This window comes from Sceloporus occidentalis, unplaced genomic scaffold (genome assembly GCF_023333645.1).
Source record: "Sceloporus occidentalis isolate IW3139 unplaced genomic scaffold, rSceOcc1.0.p SCAF_1, whole genome shotgun sequence".
NCBI lineage: Eukaryota > Metazoa > Chordata > Lepidosauria > Squamata > Phrynosomatidae > Sceloporus > Sceloporus occidentalis.
This window is the reverse complement of record NW_028316981.1, coordinates 20,808,326-20,834,441: the sequence shown is the minus strand read 5'-3', so window position 1 is coordinate 20,834,441 and position 26,116 is coordinate 20,808,326. Positions and strand designations below refer to the sequence as shown.

General features: G+C 45.1%; 1 protein-coding gene across 1 annotated transcript; it reads right to left on the bottom strand.

The window, feature by feature from the left end:
* Window positions 1–2,145: 2,145 nt before the first annotated feature.
* KLRF1 (killer cell lectin like receptor F1) lies at window positions 2,146–22,323 on the bottom strand. The gene is made up of 5 exons (XM_089508112.1): window positions 22,236–22,323; window positions 17,131–17,229; window positions 6,475–6,629; window positions 5,611–5,723; window positions 2,146–2,266 (listed from the first exon to the last, which is right to left on the bottom strand). Exons 1-5 carry the CDS (start codon window positions 22,321–22,323, stop codon window positions 2,146–2,148), a joined length of 576 nt encoding a protein of 191 aa, XP_089364238.1.
* Between the last annotated feature and the right edge of the window lie 3,793 nt (window positions 22,324–26,116).

The window sequence follows — 26,116 nt, the reverse complement described above, 5'->3', positions numbered from 1 at the left end:
GATCTGCGGCTTTGGCAAATGACAGACTTTTTTGTTTTTGCTGCCAACTCCGTGACTTTGGGCACAAGGGGCGAAGAATGGAGAGGGACCTCGGACTATTTAAAGAAAAGGAACCCTGGATCCTTGTGTTTTTATACTGAACGGACTGCCCAAAGCAATACCGGCTCGCGGCTAGGGAATCCTGGGAAGGGGCCTTGACTGCGGCTTATGGGAGTTTGCCAGAGCTTTCTCACAGAGAAGGGTAAATGATTCACAGAACTACAGTTCCCAGAATTCCCTGGCATTGAGCCAGGGCAGTTGAAGTGGTCCCAAACTGGATTATTTCCAAACTGGGGGTTTTTAAATCTTTTTGTCGGAAGGCTCTTTAGAGTCAATTGTAAACGACTGGAGACCTCTGAGGGATTTTTTGATGAAGAAGAGAAAATGGTTTGACAGTTGTGGAAGGAAGGAAGGAAGGAAGGAAGGAAGAAAGAGGAGTCAAAGGCTCCTCCTTATCTTTCTTCCTTCTCAGGTTGCTCCTGGCTTCAGCAGCGAAGGATCGGCTTCTCTTGCGGTAAAGAGGAGGAGGGGGGGGGATCCGGGAGGGAAGGGAGACCGAGGACCCCTCCTCCATTTCAGCCTTCTTCTCTAGGAGGCGTTTCCAGGACTAAGGGGCCGGGATTGACATTTCTAGATGCCTCTTTTTTTGAGCTCTTTTCTGGGTGGGGGTAGTGTCCCTCTTTTTTCTGGAGGATATCCTCCAGAAGGAAGGTGGGAAGCCAACTGTCCACCCCTCTCTCCCCAATCGGTTTTCCCATGACACCAATCCTAGGGATGACACTGATCCATATATAAATCAGTGCATGTTTTAAGATCTGCAAAGGAGGGCTTTCCCTCAGTCTGACCACCTTCGCAGGTGCTGTTGCTGAGGACTCAGAGAGAGCCTTCTGTGTGGCTCTTCTGTGCTCCTTTGCACAGGTGGTCCCATTGGCCCCTTCACTGTTCTCTTTCCACTGGCACTAGTGTAATGTTATTTCATTATGTAAAATAATATAATGCATTTATTATGTAAAATATATAAAGAGATCTTTTTAATGTTGTTTTAACTTGTGTTTTAAAATCTGGTGTTTTAACTTTTGTGTTGATTGTTTTTAAGTTTTAAGATATTGTGTGCTGTCTTGAATTCTGTAGTGAGAGAAAGGCAAGATATAAATGAAATAAAATATAAAATGAAAATTTCGCAGCACATGTACTTTTGTACCTTAACAAACTATACTGGAATGTAAGAACTAGTGGCTCAGGGCTCCCATTCTCCTGAGATTCTGGTCAGAAATGTCAGGGTGGGAGACAGAAGAACATTTCTTTTCCTTAATAAAGTTGGATTCTTGATTCACCAGGCCTGGTCTTCTGATTTCTCCTGGGTGATAGGGGAAGGGAAGTCCCTTTCTGTACACATAGTCCGAAAAACACAGAAAGGAGTCTGGCATACTGTTAGTACCATGGTGTAAGCTGGGCCTATACCATTACAATTTACTTTTATAGATGTTGCACAGGTCAGTTTTCCATGCTCTTCAACATGTAACAGATTAAAACTGGAACAAAACTGGCCCTGCAACATTAGAGTGTGGCCAACTTGGCAAAATGAGAAAAAAACCCACACAAAGTAGGAGGGGCTGCAGCAGTTTGCTTTTTCCTGAGCCTACTGGGAAGGATGTGATTCCACCCTTTCAAGTATTTAACCTATCTGCATAGGAACATAGCTACCCTGGCTTCCATGCTTCCTCTTGCTGCTGCCCCACTCACTCACCTGCCCATCTGATCCCCAGTCAGGGCTGCCAGAGTGCTGCCAGGCAAATGAGGCAGTGGGAGAGGTTGCCTCTGCTGCCTTGGCTTCCACCTCACAGAGAGAGCCAGGGCAGCAGAGAAGACGGAATGGGCACTGGGCAGCCCCAGTGTGTACACAGCACAGCAGGAGGAGGGCCCAATGGGATTCTCACCCTTCTTAGGAAGTGTAACCCAGTGCAGCAGTACACACCTCACACAACCCCCTATTGATGCCGCTGAACTCCTTTTTCTTCTTAGAAATAATTTTTATATTGTTATTGTCATTCAGGACATCTGAGGAAAGGCAAGGTGCTTTATTAGCACATTAAAGTTGGTCGCATGTCAGAGCAAAATGGCTTCTTTTTCACAAATCCACCTAAATTCAGCAGTGCACATTTCAGAGCGAGGTTTGCTCTTAATGACTCCACAGCTGGCCCCACCTTCTGCAGGAAGTAGCTGGATCCTGAGGAGAGAAAAGGAGAACTTCTTTTTCATATGCTGTATTTATAACCAGGGTATGTGCTGCCTATCTGTGGAATATTCACAGCTGATAACTGTGCAGCCCTCCAGGTGCTGTGGAACTGCAGCTTCAGCATTCCTTACCAGTGGACCAATAGTTAGAGATACTGGAAGTTGGAGTGTCACAATATCTGGACAGCATCACAGTTTCCACCTCTGACTTAAACCATAGACATTAAACCATATTCTCAAAGTGAAGCGCAGTTTCTGACCTCAGGATCCCTTCCCACTCTTGATTCTAATACAGGAAAAGTTATTGGATGAAATAATTTTGAAAAGTTACACTTTTGGACTGCAATTCCCAGAATCCTTCTGTCAGCACAGGCTATGTGCTATAGGGATTCTGGAAGGAATAGCAAAAAAGGGCATATTTCTAGCAAGCAATTTTGGCAAAGGCATTTTGTTTATGTTCATCCATTGATAGTAAGATAGCAGGCTTCATTGACCAGCAATAAACTGAATTGGAGGCCTCTTCCAGCCTAAGAAATGCTGCAAATAAGCTTCCTTGTAATTGGGGTGTGTGTGGGGTGTGTGTGAATTCAAAAACAAACAAACTCAGATGGAGGGAGCTGCTGTCTGCAGCAAATCCAAATATGATAGTATAGTCATCCCTCTGTATCCACATATTCTATATCAATGTATTCAACCATCCATGGATTAAAAATATTTTTTAAAAATACAAAAAGCAAACCTTGATTTTGCTATTTTATATAAGGGACACCATTTTATTATTTCATTGCACTTAATGGGACTTGAGCATCCATGGATTTTGGTATCCACGGGGGGTGGTGGTGGTGGTGGTGGTCCTAGAACCAACTCCCAATGGATATCAATGGTCTCCTGTAAATCCTTCTCTCCAAAATCCAGTAGGATGTGCTGTTGGACTACAAGTCCAATCAGCTAGAGCCAGTATAGGCAAAGGTGAAGAATGCTGGGAATTGCAGTCTAGAAACATTTGGAGAGCCACATATTTCCTCCCCTGTCTTAGAGTGTTAAGCTGTTGAACCTCCACCTATTATCAAGCTGTATACAGGTATGCCTCAGTTAATGAAGCATATGTGCTCCTTGACATTATTTCCTTAACAGAAACTTTGGTATAAGAGAAAGAAATAACATGGAAAGAGTAGAAGTAGGTTCCTATGCCACAAAATGAGGAGCAGTTCACCATGTGTCGGCAAACATTTTATTTGATACTGTCAATATGCACATGTGAAATGAAACAACAGGCCAGAGGAGCCATGCACAGGGAATTTTGAATCTAGACACCCCTTGAAGGTGCATCCAAAGATAGCTTTTTCTTTCATCAGCCTCTACTTTTTTCTTTTTCTTTTTGGTTGTTAATCATCCTAGGTTCACCTTGTATGCAGAAAATATCATACAAAGAACAATTTTAGAATCAGAAGAAGTAGGAGTGAAGATAGAAGGAAGGAACATCAATCTAAGATATGTGGATGACACCATACTAGTTGTGGAAAGCATCACAGACTTGAAACAATTACTAAAGAAGGTCAAAGAAGAAAATGCAAAGGCTGTGTATTACTGAACATAAAGAAAACAAAAATAATGACCACAGAGGACCTACATAAATTCAACCTAGATGATGAGAAAATCAAAACAGATAAAGACTTCCCATACATTGATCAGAATGGAGATTGCAGTCAAGAAATCAGAAGAGAACTAGGAATGGGAAGAGCAGCTATGAAAGAACTAGAGAAGAAAATGTACAGCTATATGACAAAACACTATAGTTAGAATCATCCAAGCCATTATATTCCTCATCACCATGTATGTATTTGAGGGCTGTTCATTGAATATTAAGCAGATAAGAAAATCAACTCATTTGATATATGGTGATGGAGAAGAGTGCGGAGGATGCAAAAAGACAAACAAATTCTCTGTGAACACACCAAGCCTGAACTTTCCCTGGAAGCCAAGATGATCAAGTTGAGGCTGTCATACTTTGTCCATATCATGAAAAGGCATGACTCATTAGAAAAAAAATAATACTGGGAAAGGTGGCAGGCAATAGAAAGAGAGGAAGACCCCAGACTAGATGGACAGACTCATTCAGAGAGGTCACATGTATGAACTTACAGCACCGGAGCAGAGCAGTTGAGGACAGGGAGTTTTGGAGATGTCTTATCCATAGGGTCACCATTAGTCAAAATTGAATTGAGGGCAGTTAACAACAACAACATTTGTCATGTTATGGTATTCTCAGATGATAAAATGTATGTCTGAGAAGGTATCAAAGATCCAAATGACACAGGCAGATATTTCATATTATCAGATATTGGCCAAGATCTTACAACAGATTAATGGAGCATAATGCTCTGCCCATGCAGTTCCACATATCCGCTCCTGCCCTGTAAGTTGTCAAACACTGGCTGCTGTGGCTGCTCCTTACTAATGGAAAAGGGAGATATGGGAAGGCAGTCTAGAGGGTTCTCCCTCTAGATGCTGCTTGTCCAGGCTCCTAGGTGGGAAAAAATGAGGATTCCTTCTCTTGGGACGAATGACAGCCACTGCTTCTGTTGGAAAAATATTCCTTTAAACGGTGATGAAAATATTTTGGCTGACAGGATGCATCATATATCCTATGAGACTGTCCTAAAAATGCTGGGTCAGAGCACATGGCATGATGCAACTTACTGCAAAAGGTTGCATCATGCTGTGGGGCACAGGTTGATGATTCATAGCTATCACAGTATATAAGTGCACCAGGAGACAGGTCATTTGTGGCTGGTGATTGTGGTTTGGATGGCTTGTGGATCGTTGTGTAGTTTGGAACTGTGTGCTGAGTTACAACAGACAGCAAATTTGATAGAAATCAGTGAGAAGACTCTGTAAATATTTGTACATATTGCAACTCAAGATAAAGAACCTCCATGGACATGGAAGATATCAACTGTGTCTATGAATTTATTTGTTTAAGTGTGGAATGTGGTTAGTAAGGAGCAGCGCCAGCAGCAAACTCGGCCAGGACTTGACAGCTGTGGAGGGGGAGATTTTGGATGAGAGACAAAAGGACAAGGGGATAGCCCCCTGCATCTTGTGCAAAAAGAGACATTACACACACATACACAACTCTTACACAAGTGTAGGTCATTAACAGGATTCTACTCATTGTGTCTCAGACATAAGGCTTAGTAATTGAGATGTTTCATATGTGCTATGAGTCATTGTCACCACTCCAATCAAGTGGCAATATAGGAATGGAGAGCTTATAATTCAGGTCACTCCAATATGAGATACAGTGTGTTTATGGGAAACAAGAGAAACACTTACAGGGTTTGATTTAATGTTGTTCCATCTACCCAAGTCCAGGATTTCACTGAGGGTGTAAAATTAAGTCCAAGCCAAACAGGATATTTCTCTTGAACACTGTCATAGATGAACTTCTGCCAAAAACATTAGGAACAGTGTCACTCCTATCTGTGATTTTTTAAAGTTACATTTTACATGATATCCATGTTCTTATTTCTAACCAGTGAGGCCAAGGTTGACCTAAAAGCTTAAACTCTCCATTAGAAATTGCCTGACCGTTATCAGTTATCAGTCTGCAGAGGTTAGTAAGGGAAAAGGGATCAGATAGGGCCTGGCAACTATTTTCTATCTCTCAGAGCACTTCAGCCACACCAGACACTTACAGTAAAACCGAAAGTGACCAAAGATCACTTCTGGTTACTCAAAGTCTGGAGGAGGGAAGGACTAAAAGAAGATTCAGGAATCATCATATCCATCCATGGAGACTTCTGGAGACATGGTTTTCATTTTTACAATGGGAAAGATTTGGAAGGCCACATGTGGCCCCACTACTCTAAACTGTTGGTGGGATAATGATACGATTACGGTGATGTCACATGACATCATTTGAAAATCTTCACACAATTGTGAGATAGTGACAGGATCATCCTGCTATGCTCCCGTCACTTTTGGCCATGTGAAAATCTCCATTGTTAATAAAATATTGTTAGTATCACAGCATTATGTTTTGACCTCAGGAAACTGAATTGTGCATCAAGATGCAGTGGAGCTATAGAGAGCTTGGTTTCATTCATACCTACAACATCAGAATTTGCATTTTAGGGTTTATATTCACCACATTTTGCTGAGCTTACTCTTGGCTTTCAAAACAATTGTTCATCTTACCATTTCTTCTGTGTCTTTGATCACAAGCATTTGGGCTCTCTTCCTGGAACAGTCACTGTAGCCCTCAGACCAATCCCTTTTCTCCTTTGAAAACCAGTAGCAGGTTCCTTTTTCTTCTCTCCAGTTGGCTGGACAAAGCTTACATGTTGCATTCTCTAGAAGAAGGAAGAAGATAAAGGAGTTTCTCTTATTACTGACTCTAGTCTGTTTGTTCCTTCTGGTATAAATAAATTAAAAGCTGAACTTGTCCAGTGTGAGGGACTTCTATCTCTCTTTTTCTACACTGCACAAATTCCTTAGTAACTAATGTCCCTTTCTCTCTCTCTTCAACTTACACCTCTGTGCCTTTTGACTCACAGTTTAGCAGTGGCATCTCTGGAGAGTGTGTGTGTGTGTGGGTGCAAACTGTACTGGGTGACATCTCAGAGGAGATGTCCTCCTATGGCAGGGGAATGTGTGATCAGTGGTGCTGCTGTGCCCACTGCCCGACTGTCTGCACGAGGAAGAAGCCGAGAGGCAGAGAAGGGGATAATTTACACCCCTCCTCCTCTGGAATAGCCTTGAGGTGTGACCATTTGCACTTGCTCCTCTGCTGCTCAGTTTCCTCCTTGTGCAGAAGGAGAAAGAGGTGTGAAGGCTTGCCCTTGGGTGTTCCACTGCACAGCTTTCTCCTGAGGAGGAAGCTGAGCAGGCAGAGGAGGAGGAGGAGGACTGGCAAGTGTGCCCCTCCCATTCCCTCCTGCTGTCTCACTTGCCTGTTCATCCCTTGTCTGGGTAAATGGTGTGTGTGTGTGTGAGAGAGAATGAATGAGGCAACGGGGGCAAGGAGCCCTGGAGGAGTGCAAGGAGCCCTGGTAGCGCAGTGGTTAAATGCCTGTATTACAGCCACTTACTCTCAAACCATAAAGTTGCAAGTTCATTACCAGCCAGGGCTCAAGCTCAACTCAGACTTTCATCCTTTCAAGATTGCAAAAATGAGTACCCAGCTTGTTGGGGGCAATTAGCTTACAGTTAGAGACTGCTTAGGCAGTATGAAGCGGTATATAAACGAAGCTGCTATTGCTATTGCTATTGCTATTGCTATCATCCCCAACCATAATGGCTTTGTTGAGGAAGCTTGATTTAGAACAATCTCCCTTTTCATAATCATTTAAACAAAGAAATCGTGAAGCGCCTTTGAGATTGTGGGAAAGAATTCAGAGACATAACTGTGTTAGTCTGGAATATCAGTATGCAAAGGGATCTTGTAGCACCTTTGAGATTAACTGTGTGAAAGAAGTTGGACTGAACATTTTCATAGACTTGAATCTGAGGAAGTAGACCAAACAGTGTTTGGAGAGATTTTAGTAATATGAATTTTAACATTATTCTTATTTTCCTTAGTGTGTAATCCCCACTGAACTCAATGGGACTTACATGTGGATATGTCAAAGTCACCTGGGGAGGTTTCTTTTTCTTTTAAACCTGCATCTTTTACAAAATTAAAATTAACTCATGCATTCTTCCTACCCTTCATTGTCACTGCTTTCATGCTGAGCCTCTTGCTGCTTGTTTTGCTAACCACACAAACCACTTCAGCATCTCCTCCATAAACGTTAACTCCCACTTTGATACCAACTACATGCTGTGAAAAAATGTGTGCATTTCTCATAGAATCTTACAATCAAAGAGTTGGAAGAGACCCCAAGTGCTGTCCAGTTCGGCCTCCTGCCATGCAAGAAGATACAATCAAAACATGCCTAGCAGATGGCCACCCAGCCTCTATTTAAAGACCTCCAAGGAAGGAGACTCCATCACACTCTGAGGGAGTGTGTTCCATTATCAACAGCCCTTACAGTCAGGAAGTTCCTCCTGATGCTGAGGTGGAATGTATTTTTGTAGCTTGCATCCATTGTTCCATGTTCTATTCTCTGGAATATCAGAAAACAAGTCTGCTCCACCCTCAATATGATACTCCTTCAAATATTTCATCAGGGCTATCATATCACCTCTTAACCTTCTCTTCTCCAGGGTAAACATAGCCAGTTCCCTAAGGGGCTCTACAGACCGCCCCAATAGAGTGGTGTCCTGCTGCCCCTTTCAGCACCAGATTGGAGCCATGGCACCTGCATACTGTGGTGCTGATCTGGTGCTTTGCTGGCACTAAAAGAAACAGCAAAATGCCACTTCTTTCAGAGCCAGCATAAAGCTGCCCTTGCCATCACCGTGCACTTTTTGGCTCTCCTTTTGGCGTGTGGTGTATCAATGCTGCGTGAAAGGAGCACTGTGATTCTGCCTGACGGGCAGCCTGGCAGGCAACATGATGCTGGTGTGGGGGTGGTGTCAGGGCATGCATAATCCAAATGCTATGCTCCCAATGCCACCCCCATGCTGGGGCTTCAAGACAGTCTGTACAGCCCCTAAGTCTTTTCTCATAGGGCATGGTTTCCAGACCCTTCACCATTTTGGTCACTCTCCTCTGGACATGTTCAAGATTGCCAACATCCTTTTAAATCGCGGTGCCCAGAACTGGATGCAGTATTCCAGGTGAGGCCTGACCAAAGCAGAATAGAGTGGCACTATTACGTTCCTTGATGTAGACACTACACTTCCATTGATACAGCCTAGAATTGCATTGGCATTTATAGCTGCTGCATCACACTATTGACTCATGTTCAAATTGTGATATTCTAGGACTCCTATATCCTTTACACATGTAGTCTTTTTAAGCTAGGTGTCCTCCATCCTACATCTATGCATTTCATTTTTTCTGCCTAAGTGCAGTGCATCTTACATTTCTCCCTGCTGAAATTCATTTTGTTAGTTTTAGCCTAGCTTTCTAATCTGTTAAGGTCATTTTGAATTTTGATCCTGTCCTCAGGGGTATTAGCTACTCCTTCTAGTTTGGTGTCATTGCAATCAGATAAGCATACCCTCTATTCTTTTGTCCAAGTCATTGATAAAGATGTTGAAAAGCACTGGGCCCAGGACAGAACACTGTGGCACCCCACTTTCACTTCTTTCCAGGATGAAGAGGAGCCATTGCTGAGCATCCTTTGGGTACTGCCTAGTAGCTTAGTCTAAAGGAGGAAAGGGAAAGAGAATCAGGGAGAGAAAAGGGGAGATAAGTGTGTGTGTGTGTGTGTGTGTGTGTGTGTGTGAGAGAGAGAGAGAGAGAGAGAGAGAGAGAGAGAGAACCTTCTCAAAAGGAAAAGGATGTTAGTGTACTGAAATAAGGAACTTTGTGTGCATGTTTCTTCAAGTTGCCTGTTGACCTATGGTGACCCCATGAATTTCATCGGGTTGCTTTAGACAAGGGATATTCAGAGGTGGCTTTTCCAGCCTAAAGCACCTGGTATTTGTTTGTGGTCCCTCATCCAAGTAGTAACCAGGGCTATCCCTGCTTAGCATCAAAGATCAGATGGGATCTGGTGCCTTAAGGTATTTAGGGGTTGTTCTCACTAGGTGAAACCCCGCGTTCTGAATCGAATCCAAGGAGTGGCGTTCCTATTAGGATCCGATTTAAACCTAGAACGGTTCTAGAGCAACCCGCAATCGTCTCCACTACAAATCGAATTGTAGAGCGGAATAAAATTTTGATTCGAGTTTTCCTCATTTAACGCGTGTTAAAAAAACACTAGGGTCTGACCTACGTTTTTCCATTGATTCGATTTAGGAACCGGAGCATTTAAATAGGAACGACAGCCTTTGAAATTGCGTTAGATGAATGGGAGGAGCGGAGTGCGATGGGGCTGTCCTTGGGGGAGTTGCCCTTTCTGTCCCCATCCATCTGGCTGTCGCCATTTTTGCTTCCCTCACCCCTTTGTCCGCTGTGGTCTTTCAATAAGAGATAAGGATTATTTTTATTTTTTATTTTAATGGTTTACAGGCGCTTAATCTCTTCAGCGCTTTAAGCGCCTGAAGTCCCGGCTGCTCAAGCGCCTGCATCTGCCAAAGGAGTACAAGGCTTCCCCCGGTGGATTGCAACCTCCCCTCTGTGTGGGGAGAGCCCATTTCTAACGGAGGAGAGGCAGGAAGGGAAGGCTCCTCTCAAAGAGGCATTCCCTGCCCGCTTGGGCACTGATCTCGCCCAGGCAGGGAAGGGAAGGCTCCTCGCGAGGAGGCATCTGATCTCGCCCAGGCAAGGAAGGGCTCTGATCAATGGCGGGGGGGGAATAGAGCCTTTCTCCCTCTCTTTCTCAAACGGAATCTGCCTTCTCCTCCAACCCTGGAAAGAGAATCTTTGGGAAGAGTGCTCCCTCCCTGCTTTTCCAGCAGCCTCCTTCATTGATCTCTGTGCTCTCTGAAGGGATTCTCCCTGGCTGTCTTGGGAGACAGGATGCTGCCCTCCAAAACCTATCCCATAGTTCCTCTGGAAAGAGCTTCGCTTTTTGCCAGAAGCCTCTCCCATTGATCTCTGTGCTCTCTGAAGGGATTCTCCCTGGCTGTCTTGGGAGACAGGATGCTGCCCTCCAAAACCTATCCCATAGTTCCTCTGGAAAGAGCTTCGCTTTTTGCCAGAAGCCTCTCCCACTCTGTGCTCTCTGAAGGGATTCTCCCTGACTGTCAATGAAATGGAAACGATGCCAAAAGATATAATAAATAAATAAAATTTTTATTTGTATACCGCCCTTCCATCGGATCAGGGCGGTTCACAGCAGTTAAAACACAATAAAACATACACTTTAAAATCATACATCATTACAAAAACATAAAAACAAAAGGCCCCAGGTTAGCCAATCCCGTTGTCAGTGCGGCGGGGGGAGGCCTATAGGACCTCATTCGGGGGATGCAGTCTTGAACAGGAAGGTCTTAAGATCCCGTCTGAATTGGGCCAGGGAGGTAGCTGAGCGGAGCTCTGTGGCCAGCGTGTTCCAAAGGGCCGGGGCGGCGATGGAAAAAGTCCTCCTGGTGGTAGAGACAAGCCTCGCCCCGGGAACCCTAAGTAGTTGCTGCCCAGATGTTCTGAGGGTGCGGGACGGAATATATGGGGAGAGGCAGTCCTTCAGGTATCCTGGGCCCAAGCCATTTAGGGCTTTATAGGTCAACACCAACACCTTATATTGCGCCCGGAAGCGAATGGGCAGCCAATGGAGATCTTTTAATACCGGTGTTATATGGCTGGCCCTGGACGTACCAGTGACCAGCCTGGCTGCCATGTTCTGCACCATTTGCAGCTTCCGGGTTTGGTATAAGGGTTGCCCCATGTAGAGTACATTGCAGAAATCCAGTCTCGAGGTTACTAGGGCGTGTACTACAGTTTCAAGGTCCCTCTGGGCCAGGTATGGGCGCTTCCAAATATTCCGGATTAACGTTACGTCATTCTGACGTACTATTGATTGACAGCTCCAAATAAGGTATGGAGGAGAAGAATCGCTTTATTTAAACACCGATTTCATGCCAAGTAGGAACGCTTGCAGGTAAAAACTTCGATTTAAATAACCAGATGGGAACGATGAACAAAGCGATTCGGATAGCGGGATAAGAACAGTGTTATTTTGAATCGATTTTATTAAAAACGTTGTATTTTAAATCGTTTCAAATCTTAAGTGGGAACAACCCCTTAGGCCCTAAAACAACTAGTCAAGGCAAACTTTCAAGGGTACTTTACCCTTAATGTTGCCAGGTGGAAAGCTGCTGGAGGAGGCTCCTATACCTGTAATGATTGTGCAGATGAAGGAATTTCAGCAATTATGCTGCAGGTCATCTGGTGGTATTATTATTATTATTATTATTATTATTATTATTATTCATACCCCACTCTTTAGAAATGCTCTCAGAGCAGCTTACAAAATTATTAATAAGACAGTTCCCTGCTCTCAGGCTTACAATCTAAAATCCGGCTCGAGCGGCCCCCAGAAGCCTCGGCGGGGGCTGCTCGAGCCGTGATTGGCTCAGGCAGGAGAGAAAGGCAGTACTTCCGCCCGCGCTGCTGGGGTCTACAGGTCCCAGCGGCCTCTGCGGGCGGAAGTGCCCAATGATTGGGTGGTGTCATACTCAGGCACCGCCTGGGATTGGAGGGAGGCTGGGAGGCGGGCCTTGCCACCCCATGCTGGCCTCCCATTGGCCAATAGGCCTACAAAAGGCCACGAGGCCTCGATGGATGGCGCCATTTTCGCTTGGCTCAAGCCGGGGAAGGAGCTTGAGCCAGGGAGCTGGGGGGCTCGCTGCTGCTGCTTCTGCCATTGCCGCCATCGCACCTCCCCCGCTGCAGCAATTTGGGGAGCAGGTGCCGCTGCCGCTGCCACCCCATCTGCTGGGCGAAGCAAAGGGCCGACACAGCCCATCCCTCAGCGCAGCCTTGGGCCTGCTGCCCATCTGTGGCGGTTGCATAGGTCTTGGATCTGGTGGGCGTGGTTTCCAGGGCTGCGTAGTGCTGGATCGGGAGTCCATCCGGACACAGGGGGCGCTGCGAGCGAGGCGGTGTTGCCATTGCGGGGGCATCACCAGCACAGCGGCCCCCGCTGGCAAGGGATAGTTATGCGATGATGCGCAGTTGCGGATATGCGATCAGTCACTTGAGCGATCGATGGAACATGAGCGATAACCCATAATCTCTTGCCATCCTGAAGCTTGGCCGTGACCAAGCACTTTGGTTCATCCACTCAGTACTGGGCTGATGGATGACAGATCCAGACCTCATGCATTAGAGCCAACCCTACATTTTGCATTGGTTTGGCCTTTGGTTATGTTAATAAAGTTGTGGCCTTTACCTCCAATGGGCTGTGGTTTCTTTGTGTCTGCGGCGGCGTCCCTCTTAGGCAAAGGAGAAGGGAATGGCAGTGGGGAAGGGGATCAAGTCCAGCAGTTCTTCTCTCTGTCTGAGGGCTGGGTGATGGCACATGGAATGGAGGGAGGGCACTTCTGTCTCTGGGCGAGGCCTGGTGAGGCTGGCCCAGTCCCTCGTCTCACTATGAGGCCAGGGACATGGCAGGTGGGCTGGAAGGAGGGCCCCTCTTCTATTTTGTTTTCTGTTTCTAGACAACACCTGCTAGAATTCCCTATTCTGTATTGGGTAAGGCTTCCACAGGAAGGTGCTTCTGAGGGCAGCAGCAGCACTTTGGGGGGCAGTGCTGCTGTTATATTTTATTGTGTTGTAAGCCACCTTGATCCTGCTGGAGAGGTGGGATAAAAATAAAATTTCTATTCTATTGTGTTGCAACACCACTCTACTCATGAGTAGAGTGGCACAGCGGTAGCAAAATTGGGAGAGCGGGATATGGTCCTTTCCTTCACAGTTGCCATGCCATTCTCCATATAAGTAGAGCAGTGTCATGGCAGTGAGGTTGGCAGGGGTTTGGAGGAGGCCACTGCTGGTGCGGTGAAGCCGGGGTGTGTGAACACTCACCCCTCCTCAACCTGCAGCAGCAGGAGGGTCCAACTGGGTCTCACCCCTCTTCTGGCATATCACCGAGTGTGGGCTAAATCCTTCACCCACCCCTAGTGATGCTACCGGTACAGAAACCCTTTCCAATCCTGCAGTTGTTTCACTGAGACTGAAACAATTTGGGGGGAAAAGAAATATTCTTAAGGGGTGTTTGGGTTACTATCCACTCTCTGCCACAAAATTTCCATTTGCATCACTCTTTCCTCCCCAGTCCAACAGAGATACTTTCAGTCCTGCAAATCACAAACTAAACTAAGTGTGCTACATCTTTCTCTTTTCTCCCCCATACTGCACTAAGTAAACTATGAATCTGGGATTGGCCCTCCATTAGACATGGACAGGCAACTTCAGGGTATTAGGAGGCTACCTTGCCTCCTATACATGATTGTATACCCCTGCCAATTTTTTTCAATATTTGTTATCCCCAACTCCATTAGACACGCTCTATAGGAGATGGGGTAAAATTTCACCAGGCCCCCTAAGCCATTTTAGATGAAGAAGAAATTCTTTTCACAGTAGAAACTGAAATAGAGGTTGACTTCTGGGTTACATCTTACTAGAAAAAGAGCCTGCCTCAAGCAAGATCAAAATATGAAGAAATTTCAGTACCCAATTTTAGTCCTTCTGGGTCACAAAATCACCCTAGGAGTTCATGTGGCCTGCAGACCGCACTTTCTCCCTCCTGCTGCCTGTTTGAGACTTTTACCTCCAGCAACACAGGCAACTGAATTAAAGAATACCCTCCACTTGGAGGCACAATTGGCACCAATACTGCTCTGATTCTAGTAGCAAGCCAAATCATGGTTTTTATTATAGCTTATGGGGCATAACTGATTTTTGGGTCCAATTTGCATATGTACTATGGTCTACAATATTTTAAATTGTTTTAACTGGCTTTAAATTCCCTGGTTTCAAATAATAAATGAATTAATCTTATTTTTTTCTTGTAAAATTATTGTTATTGCTATTTATTGTCCTAAATCATTTTTATTGCATGCTGTCCTGTGATTATTTGATATGCAGTGGCATATAAACATGTTAATAAACAAATAAATGTTTGTTGAAGAGTCATGAGTGGCGGAGAACTAGTGTTGTGTAGTGGTTTGAGCATTGGACTAGGACTCTGGAGACCAGGATTTGAATCCCCATTGGCCATACAAATCCACTGGGTGACCTTAGACAAGTCACATACTATCAGTCCCAGAGGAAAGCAAAGGCAAACCACCCTGTGAACAAATCTTGCCAAGAAAACCCTATGATAGGTTTCCCTTAGGGTAACCATAAGTTGCTGAAGGCACACAACAGCAAGAGTTCTTAGAAGCAGGAGAACCACTGTGCTCCTTTTACACTAGCCACTCTCTCTTAGGTACGCTAGAGGAAACTGTTCCATTATTAGGCGCAAAGTTAAAATCCAACTGCCAATTTGGTCAGCATTTGTACATAACATGGAAGAAGGTGCCATCTAGTTCTTTGATTCTGATGGCAAAAATTGAACAATCTGGCCTCAGCATACTGAGCCAGGTGAGGTTTGTCAACACATCACAGTAGCACACTGACCTGGCCATGGATAGATTTATCCTCCAATTTTTTTCTAAGTCTTTGTTTAAGCCATCAAAAATGTAAATTTTATTTAATTTATAGGAATGGAGGGCAGAATTTACCTCAAAACAAATTCTGAAGTCATATTGTGATGTTGCATTTATTAGACCAATGGAATAGCACAATAGTCACAAGAAGATGATGGAAATTTTTCAGGTATCTTAGGAAGAACAGAACAGATGTGTGGTTACCTGTAAATGGTTCACACAGGTGAATGACAATCTCAGAAGAAGAAGGGCTGATTTCTATTCTTTTCAAGCCTTTCATTGTTCCACCTTCATCTTCAATTGTGTTTATGGTTTCAGCCTCACCTTCATGACAGCCACTTTGAAAACCTTGAGCAGTAGAGTGTAATTTATACATTTAGTTGTTGCTATTGCTATTGCATGGCTTTCCTTTTTTCACACTTGACCTCATAACTTTCCTGTTAAGCAAGGAAGACTGGGAGGGACAGTGACTGGTCCAAGACCACTCAATAAGTTCTAGATATGAGTGAGAACTGGAACCTCCAAACACTCTGGCCAAGATACTGCATTGACAACATGGGAGTTTATCACACAGGGGGAAATTGGTAGTTTAAATAGGGATTATCTCATGAAAATCACGCAATTGCAATTAAAACACAATTAACAGTTTCACACACAAGCATTATCCCAGGAATAATCAGGCAATAAACAGCACCAAGCCATTCATGGGAAAATCCTGTGAATTATTTGTTGTTGTTCATTGCCTGGTTAATGACACTTTAATCACTTTTCAACATGATGTCATGTGAAAACGTTTATCGAATTGCACAGTTTTCACATGATATTCCCATGATAATGGCAGTTTAAATACATGTGAAAATCTTAATCACGAATGTGCGATTTTCACAGGATAATTCCCATTTGTATTTCCAGTTGTCCCTTTGTGATAAACTCCCTAATCACAGTGAGGCAAATGGTATGAGAGACACTACACAATTAGTGTTATAATTCCACTTTAACTTCAGTAAGCCAGAAAAATCAGCAGTGGCAAAACACATTATAAACCATCCTATGCATAAAATGCTGTTTGAAAACACTGGAATTCTGAAACATGCCAACAGCTATCAGATCAGAATGCACAGGGAAGCCATTGAAATCCACATGCAGCTGGACAACTTCAATGGGAAAGAAGAAACCTTTAAAGTTAGCAAAGTTTGGCTATCAGTCCTGAAAAACCCTAAAATCAAGAGCGAGCAAATGCAAATGAAAACCACCCAGGAGACAATGGATCTCTAATTAAGCAGATAGAAATGCTCTTTGCATATCCTCCCACCCTGACACTTTGCCATTCAGTAACAGAACAATACACAGATTAACATGGAAATCACTCCTCCCAACCCAGGGTAACATTGTGTGTGTGTGTGTGTGTGTGTGTGTGTGTGTGTGTGTGTACCTTACCCATTTCCATGCCAGCATTCTCTGAAGATGTTAGCCACAGATGCTGGCAAAATGTCAGGAACAAACTCTGCTAGAACTTGGCCACATAACATAACCGAAAAACCCACAAAGAACCTATACAAAGGTTTTTGCCTGTTGGCAAAAGGAAAGCTGGGAGGGGTACAGCCTAGCCTCTTGCAGAAAGGAATTCCAGATGGTGGGAGCAGCCACATATCATGTGATATTATGACTTTTAAGAAGTTTTAAAACTAACATTTAGGAACTTACCAAACATGACCACCACAATCACAGCTGATCCTAAAAGGGCACAGATTGCCCCTAATACTCCTAGTGAGATTTTGTAGTGAATGAGCCTCTTGGAAACATCTGAAAAAAATAAAAATGAAAATGGTGAAGAAACAACCAAAATTGTGAACCTTGGAATTTATTCTTTGAATCATACATATTAAGTTTAGGAAAAGCAACACTTCTTTTGATACAATGTCAGGTTTTTGCTCCTATTTTTGGTTTATGTTTCTGAAAATGGCCATTATGTCCTTCATATTATGCACTAGGAGTATCTTTTCGATCAGGGAAGAAGCTGTTGTGATGTAAAGGGCTCACTGGCTATCTAAAATGGCCTCTGTCTTTCCATTTACAAAGTGAAACAGTCTCAGATTAAACTCTAAGAATGTTCAATGCCATTTTCAAGTGATAATGTAATAATAATAATAAATAAATAATAAATTTTATTTCTACCCCGCCCTTCCAAGAAATGATCAGGGCGGCTTACAGAATTTTAAAAACATTACAATACAGATAAAATTCAGTTAGCAATTAAAACCATTATTACAAACAGGAACAGGAAAATGATAAGTAAAAATACATCTAACAGGGGCAGTAGAAAAAGGCAGAAACAATCATCAATCCAGGGTCAAGGAAACAAAAAGGGGCAGGAAAAACAGACAAACAATTTAAGGTGGGAAGGCCAGCCGGAATAGATATGTTTTCAGCTGTTTTTTAAAAACATCTAACGAGGCGGCTGAGCGAAGCTCTGCAGGGAGCGTATTCCAAAGTACAGGGGCAGCAGTGGTAAAAGCCCTCTGTGAGGTCCGAGTCAAATTAGACCTAGGGACCTCCAGCAATTTGGTCCCAGATGTTCTGAGTGTGCGGGGTGGATTGTGTGGGGAGAGGCGGTCCTCCAAGTACCCTGGGCCCAAGCCATTTAGGGCTTTATAGGTCAAAACCAACACCTTGTATTGAGCCCGGAAGCGAATAGGCAGCCAGTGAAGATCTTTTAAAATAGGTGTTATGTGGTCCGACCTGGAACTACCAGCGACCAATCTGGCTGCCATATTCTGCACTAATTGCAGCTTCCGAGTTTGGTACAAGGGTTGCCCCATGTAGAGCGCATTGCAGAAATCCAATCGAGAGGTTACCAAAGCATGTACAACAGATTCTAGGTCCTTTCGGTCCAGGTAGGGACGCAGCTGGCGTATCAGCCGAAGCTGATAACAGGCACTCCTGACCGTCGCATCCACCTGGGAAGTCAGCTGGAGCGACGAGTCAAGGAGTACTCCCAAGCTGCGCACCGAGTCCTTCAGGGGGAGCGTGACCCCGTTCAAGGCCGGGTGACAAATCTCACCACCAGGAACCGGGGAGCCTATCACCAGTACTTCCGTTTTCCCTGGATTCACACTGAGTTTGTTCTCCCTCATCCAGCCCATTACTGACGCCAAGCAGGCATCTAGAGGAGAGATGCCAACCTTAGTTACTGCATCAGTCGGAGACATAGAGAAAATTATCTGGGTGTCATCAGCGTACTGATAACACCGCGCCCCATGTCTCCGGATGATCTCTCCCAGCGGCTTCATGTAAATGTTGAATAGCATGGGGGACAAGATCGCTCCCTGAGGGACACCAGATGTCAGGGCCCTCCTATCGGAGCGACAGTCCCCCAGCTCCACCATCTGGGATCTGCCCGAGAGGTAGGAACGGAACCACTGCAGAGCAGTGCCCCCAATTCCCAACTCCCTCAGGCGTCCCAGAAGGATACCATGGTCAATGGTATCGAAGGCCGCTGAGATATCCAAGAGCACTAACAGGGACACGCTCCCCCTGTCCATGCCCAGACGGAGATCATCAACTAAGGCGACCATGGCAGTCTCAACTCCATAGCCCGCCCGGAAGCCAGTTTGAAATGGGTCCAGAAAATCGGTGTCGTCCAAGATCGACTGAAGCTGGAGGGCGACTGCTCTCTCGATCACCTTCCCTAAAAAAGGTAGCAGCGAGATTGGTCTATAATTATTATGAAGCAGGGGGTCTAAGGAGGGCTTCTTTAGCAGGGGTTTAACCACTGCTGATTTTAATTTAGATGGAAACTGGCCCTCACTTAGAGATGTATTAATTATGTGGTGCAACATTAGTCGCACCACGTCTCCCCCCTGAGCTGCCAACCATGAGGGACAGGGATCAAGAGAGCAAGTCATCCTCCTAACACTTCGGAGGATCTTGTCCACTTCATCGGTACTAACAAACTCAAAGTGATCCAGTATAACAGGGACCACGGACGCTTCGGACACCTCTCCTACAGGATCTGCACAAATACTGGCGTCGAGATCAGCCCTTATCCGAGAGATTTTATCCGCAAAGAAGTTGTTAAAATCATCGCAGCAGGCTTTAGATGACTCCAAGATAGGGCTCAGGGAGGGAGGGAGCTGAGTTAGCTCCCTCACGACCCTGAACAGCTCTGCTGGACGCGACTCTGCGGACGCAATACGTGCAGCATAGAAAGAGTTCTTTGCTGCACGTATTGCCACTCCATAAGCTCTTAAATGAGAGCGAAGGAGTGTCCTGTCAGACAAGCGCTGATGTCTTCGCCATTTGTGCTCTAGTCGTTGCGCGACCCGCTTCCTTGCCCTGAGATCTTCCGTATACCAGGGTTGTTTATTGGAAGCAGGCCGGAAAGGACGCTTGGGAGCAATGCTGTGTATAGCCCTAGAGAGATTAGAATCCCAGATGTCAACTAGGGCATCAACAGAATCGCCGTCAGAGCCAGTCGTATATCCCTCTAGGGCTTCTTGGAACCTTATGGGTTCCATCAGCCTTCGAGGGTGGACCATCCTAATAGGTCCGCCACCCCCGGGAGGGTTAATGGTAGGAGCCTTGATTCTAGCCTCAACCAGGAAGTGATCCGTCCATGGCAAGGGAGAGACATTAGAGATCTCAACCCACGGAACCTCCATGTCCGTACTGAAGATCACATCAAGAGTATTACCGGCACAATGAGTTGGCCCTGAGACTAATTGAGACAGGCCCATGGCTGCCATGGTAGTCATGAACTCCCGAGCCGCACCTGTTGGAATGTCACTGGCCTCGAAAGGGATGTTGAGGTCCCCCAGAACAAGGAGCCTAGGGGACTCCAACACCAGTTCCGAGACCAGCTGTGTCAGCTCGGCCAGGGAATCTGTTAGCGCACGGGGTGGCCGGTAGACCAACAGAATCCCCAGACTGTCTCTGGCCTTCAGGGACAGGTAAATACATTCGATGTGATCTGTTTTCCGGACTGGGATCCTGGTTAAGGAAAGAGTGTTTTTATGGACCAAGGCAACACCGCCCCCCCCGCCCACCTAACCTGATCTGGTCCTTAACTGAGTACCCGGCTGGAAGGGCCTGGGCCCACACTGCCTCATTCTCAGGCCCCAGCCAGGTCTCAGTAATGCACGCCAGGTCACAGTTTTTATCTTGCAATAGATCATAAACAATGTGGGTCTTATTTTTTATAGACCTGGCGTTGCATAGGAGCAGAAGCAGGGTTTGTGGTACGACTGGGCTGACCCTCAGGCCTCTTTGGTTAGGAAAGTGGAAGGAAGGAGAGATAGGTATCACACATCGATCTCCCCTTCCAACTAAACACCTATCCACAGTCCTACCGCCATACCTCCCCTTACCCCGCACAACCTCAATAGGGGCTCCCATTACAAATGCATCCGCCGCCACAGTTGGCCTCCCATATCCCATTCCCACCCCACAACCGACGAAATCTAATAATAACAATAAAACCCCGCAGCAGTGTAGCAAGCACTAGCAGTTTCTCAATCTCACTGTCTACAGTTACCTGAGATAAAGGAAGAAAATTAACACCATTGAATTCAGTGAAGTCAGATGTATACATGAAGATAAACCATTTTATATTGTTTGTTTTGGCTTCTGAACAGAATTCAACACACAGATAGCCCACATCAAAGTTCCTTCAGGCCCAATTTCCCCCATATCAAACACAACACCCTAAATATTTGGTTGCATCCATGACCCCAAATCTGGCACTTTTTTCAGGGAGACTTGACTGAAATGATATTCCTAAAGCTTTTCTGCTCATCCCCATCCCAAAACACAGGGTCCAATATGTCCACATACAATAAGATCTTCAGAAAGGTTCCATAGTGTGCCAATCCCTTTAATAAGCCAATAATAAGGAGGGAAATGCTATTTTATGTTTCTCTTTTGTGTTGCTACCAATACATTTATTCGCACATTATATCTGAATCCAGGACTGTGTGCCAAACTGTTGCATATTGCAGGGATCACTGGGATTCTGCAAACATGGCAACACTTTACACCTCTCCCCATGGGATCCATGTTCATGAAAGGTGTGATCCATGGTTTTGGGGAGCCGCAAGGAAAATGGAGGAATGTAAAAATCCTCAGCATTAGAGTATCCCCCTGTGTAGCAGGCACCATCTCTCCATGTCAGAGAACAGTAACTGCTCAATTATCTGGGGATTCACTTATGAAGGGGTTCACTTATGAAAAACATTACAGGGGGAGGAATTGAGACCTTAGCCTTTCTCCTTGTGATCCTATCTATTAAATCAAGCTTGCCCCTCTCTGGACAGCTCTCCCTTTCTTGGTCACTTTAAAATGTGCCAAAATAACAGGCTTGCAATGAAGAAGACGTAGATGTAACAATAGACAGGATGGATATTACTGTCGAAAAGCAGTTGCTTGAAACTGTTGTAGAACAGATCCCGATCTTCCTTCCTAACAAAATGTGAATTCACAACACACAACAGACCTCTCTATACAGTGGTGTTTGGGAGTAGAAATTCCACTAAAATACAAACCCTTTCAAGAGAGGGGAAAAGTTCATGATGTACCACTTCCTAGGAACAGTAGCTTCCCAATGGAATAAATCAATCTTCATCAGGTTCTAACATGTTCCAAAATATGACCTTCAGTATCTGAACAAGTTGACCATTCTTAATTCAAAGAGTGGGACATGGGCCCATGAGCAGAACACTGCTTGATAGTTATAAACAAAGCATTTGGTTTTCCTTTACTCAAAAATATACATACAGAACCTACATGTTCAAATATGTCTGGGGAAAACATACCTTGGCTCCTTTTGGCTTGTGCATAATGGATAGATGTTCCACTACAGAGCCGGGGGCTTAATGCCATGTAGCCCTCTTCATCTTCCATAGCCCAAAAGAGTTATATTTCAAAAAAATCAAAGAAGACTGAACTTGACTAGAGGCTTTTTTTAAAAAAATCTTCAGCCTTTTGCTTAGGGCTGGAAAGGAAATGTGAGCACCTTTTCCGGCGTCTCAAGTGTGAAACCACAGGCAAAGGTTTCAAAAATGACCTTTTACAGATCACAATCTGGAACAGTATAACAGGCTTGCATAGCAGCACCCTTGTCCCTGGTGGCTGGTGGTTTCCACATCAGTGTGGTAGTGAATTCACACTGCGTTTTATCCTGAATTTTAAATAAGTTATCCAAGGAGTTGAATGTATCTTGAGCATAAAGATCAGCACCTTGGATAGCTCTCGACTCAGAAGCTACTACCACTGAGCTTCCTTTGGAAGTCTGACACCAAATGTATGTGCTAGATGTCCAGATAATCATTTCAGTGAAGGAAACTGAAAGCAGCATGAACATGCACACTTCCTTCTGCTAATGGAAATAAATAAAATAATAAATAATAAATGTTTTATTTGTATACCGCTCTTCCGCAGGATCAGGGCGGTTCACAATATTTAAAAATACATAAGAAATTCCAATAAAACAATTTTAAAATTACAAAACAGTACAAGGATAAAACAACAACAAATGCCCCTGGGTTAGCCAACCATTGCCTGTGCGGCCTTACGGCGGGGGGGCCTATGAGGACTTAGTCGGGGAATGCGATTTTAAACAGGTGAGTCTTCAGCTCCCGTTTGAATTGGGCCAGGGAGGTGACTGAGCGGAGCTCTATGGGCAGCGTGTTCCAAAGGGCCGGGGCGGCGATGGAGAAAGACCTCCTAGAAGTGGAGGATAACCTCGCCCCGGGAACCCTAAGGAGTTGCTGCCCAGATGTTCTGAGGGTGCGAGGCGGAATGTATGGGGAGAGGCGGTCCTTCAGGTATCCTGGGCCCAAGCCATTTAGGACTTTATAGGTCATTACCAGCACCTTGTATTGCGCCCGGAAGCGAATGGGCAGCCAATGGAGGTTTTTTAAAACCGGTGTTATATGGCTGGCCCTGGACGTGCCAGTGACCAGCCTTGCAGCCATGTTCTGCACCAATTGACGCTTCCGGGTTTGGTACAAGGGCTGTCCCATGTAGAGTCCATTGCAGAAATCCAATCTCGAGGTTACCAGGGCATGTACCACAGTTTCAAGGTCCCTCTGGGCCAGGTATGGGCGCAGCTGGCGAAGAAGCCGAAGCTGATAACAGGTGCTCTTGACCGTCACATTCACCTGAGCAGTCAGGTGAAGCGACGAGTCAAGAAGCACCCCCAGACTGCGCACGGAGTCCTTCACAGGGAGCGTGACCCCGTTCAGGACAGGTGGAACCACCGCCATTCCTGGACCAGGGGAACCTATCACAAGTACCTCCGTTTTCTCTGGATTCAGCTTGAGTCGGTTTTCCCTCATCCAGCCCATTACTGACTCCAGACAGGCCACGAGAGGAGAGACGCCATCCTCAGTCACTGCATCAGTCGGAGACATAGAGAAGATTATTTGGGTGTCATCAGCGTACTGATAACCCCACGCCCCATGTCTCCGGATGATCTCTCCCAGCGGTTTCATGTAGATGTTAAATAGCATGGGAGACAGAATGGCTCCTTGAGGGACCCCAGTTTTAAGGGCCCTCTCATCGGAGCACACGTCTCCCAGCTGCACCATCTGGGACCTCCCGGAGAGGTAGGACCGGAACCACTGGAGTGCAGTGCCCCCGATTCCCACCTCTGCCAGGCGTCCCAGAAGGATATCATGGTCTATGGTATCGAAAGCCGCTGAGATGTCCAAGAGCACCAACAGGGACACGCTTCCCCTGTCGATGCCCAGACGGAGATCATCGACCAAGGCGACCATGGCCGTCTCAACCCCATAACCTGCCCGAAAGCCAGTTTGAAATGGGTCCAGATAATCCGTTTCATCCAAGACCCCCTGAAGCTGGATTGCAACCGCCCTCTCGATCACCTTCCCTAGAAATGGCAGCAGTGAAACAGGCCGATAATTATTATACACCAGGGGGTCGAGGGAGGGCTTTTTTAACAAAGGTTTTACTACGGCCAATTTAAGGACAGATGGAAATTGCCCTTCCCTCAGAGATGTATTAATTATCCGGCGTAACAGTGAAGTTACAGCCGGTCCCCCCTGGGCTGCTAGCCACGAGGGACAGGGATCGAGAGAGCAGGTTGTCTTCCGAACACTTCCGAGGATCTTGTCCACATCCTCGGTACTAACCGACTCAAACCGATCCAGCTTAACTAAGTCCACGGAGGCCCTGGACGCCTCTACGTTTGGTTCTGCCTGAATGTCGGCGTTAAGACCTTCGCTTATACGAGAAGTTTTATCCGCGAAGAAGTCGTTAAATAAGTCGCAGCTGGCCTTAGAAGGTTCAAGGATCTGGTTCAGGGCAGGAGGGAGCTGAGTAAGCTCCCTGACTACCCTGAACAACTCTGCTGGACGCGACTCCGCGGACGCGATACGAGCACCATAGAACGAATTCTTTGCTGCTCGTATCGCCTCTCCGTAGTCCTCTAACCGTTGGGCTAGGAGAGTCTTGTCGTGTAGATAAGACAGCAATGGCAAACATGAATCTACGCCATGTATCCTAGAAAATATAGACCTGTGCCTGAACAGGCTGTGTAACCTCCAGTTTCCCTTTCAAAGTGCCTGTGGATGTGTTTTAATAAAGTTTTGAAAATCCTAGCTTTAATTTGTCATTAGAGTTAAATTTGAACTCTAATAAAGTTCTCCTTATTTATCTACTATTTCTTTATATCTATTTTGTCTTCATTATTTATTTACTTTTCTTTATATAACTATTTCCCCCAACAAGAGACAAGTTTTTTTAAAAAAAATACAGCTAAAGCCTGTTGATAGAAAAGTTAGAAAGCCAATTAAATTAGCTGTAGGCAAAAAACAAACAAACAAAAAACCAAAATTTAGCATATAAAACTATTTAAAAACATAAAAAGAAATATAAAAATCCCACATACATAGTGGAGTCTCCTTCCCTGGAGGTCTTTAAACAGAGGCTGGATGGCCATCTGTCGGGGATGCTTTCCTGCATGGCAGAATGGGGTTGGACTGGATGGCCCTTGCAGTCTCTTCCAACTCTATGATTCTATGATTCTAACCTCCCTAGGGAGGGAATTGTAAAGCCTGGGAGCAACTACTGAGAAGGCCCTCTCCCATGTGCCTGTAAGGACAGTGTGACAAAGAAAAGGGCCTACTTGGAAGATCTGAAAACATGGGCAGACTCAAATGGGAAAAAAATGTTCTTTCATATAACCTGAATTCACACCATATAGGGCTTTACAGGCCTCTCAGTTTAAAGGTCCTGCCCCTACAAAAAAGAAAGAACAGTGCAAACATTCCTGCACGCATGTCATCATTCACTGTCTTGATTTTAAAATTTAAATCTAGAAGTGCAGCCTCACACTGCTTGGGGTTAGGCATTTGATCCTTGGTGAGAGGATATTTTGGGGGTAAGAACATTGTTTCATATGGTTAAAGTGAAAAGTTGGTAAGATATTATGTTTTTAAAGTTTTTTTTTAAAAGATCCGGGTTTTTTTGGAAAATTTAAATTTAATCCTTTTTTAAAAAAACAACAACAACGTTTAAAATGTGTTTTTAAAAGACCTGGGGCTTCTTCTTTCTCCTCCAGCTGAGCCTCACTCATGTCATACCATCTGTTCAGCATTTTAAAGGGATACAGGCGAATGCCACAGCCTATTTCTGTCAAAGGGTACGTGTTTAGGGAGCCCTGGTATCAACC

Coding starts and splice junctions, on each gene's coding strand:
- KLRF1 (XM_089508112.1), bottom strand. CDS start 22,323: ATGGAAGATGAAGAGGGCTACATGGCATTAAGCCCCCGGCTCTGTAGT. Junction 5,724..6,474: donor TCAAAGACACAGAAGAAATG/GTAAGATGAACA, acceptor TGTTTTTGGCAG/AAGTTCATCTATGACAGTGT. Junction 2,267..5,610: donor ACAACATTAAATCAAACCCT/GTAAGTGTTTCT, acceptor TTCTCTCCTCAG/GATCCAGCTACTTCCTGCAG.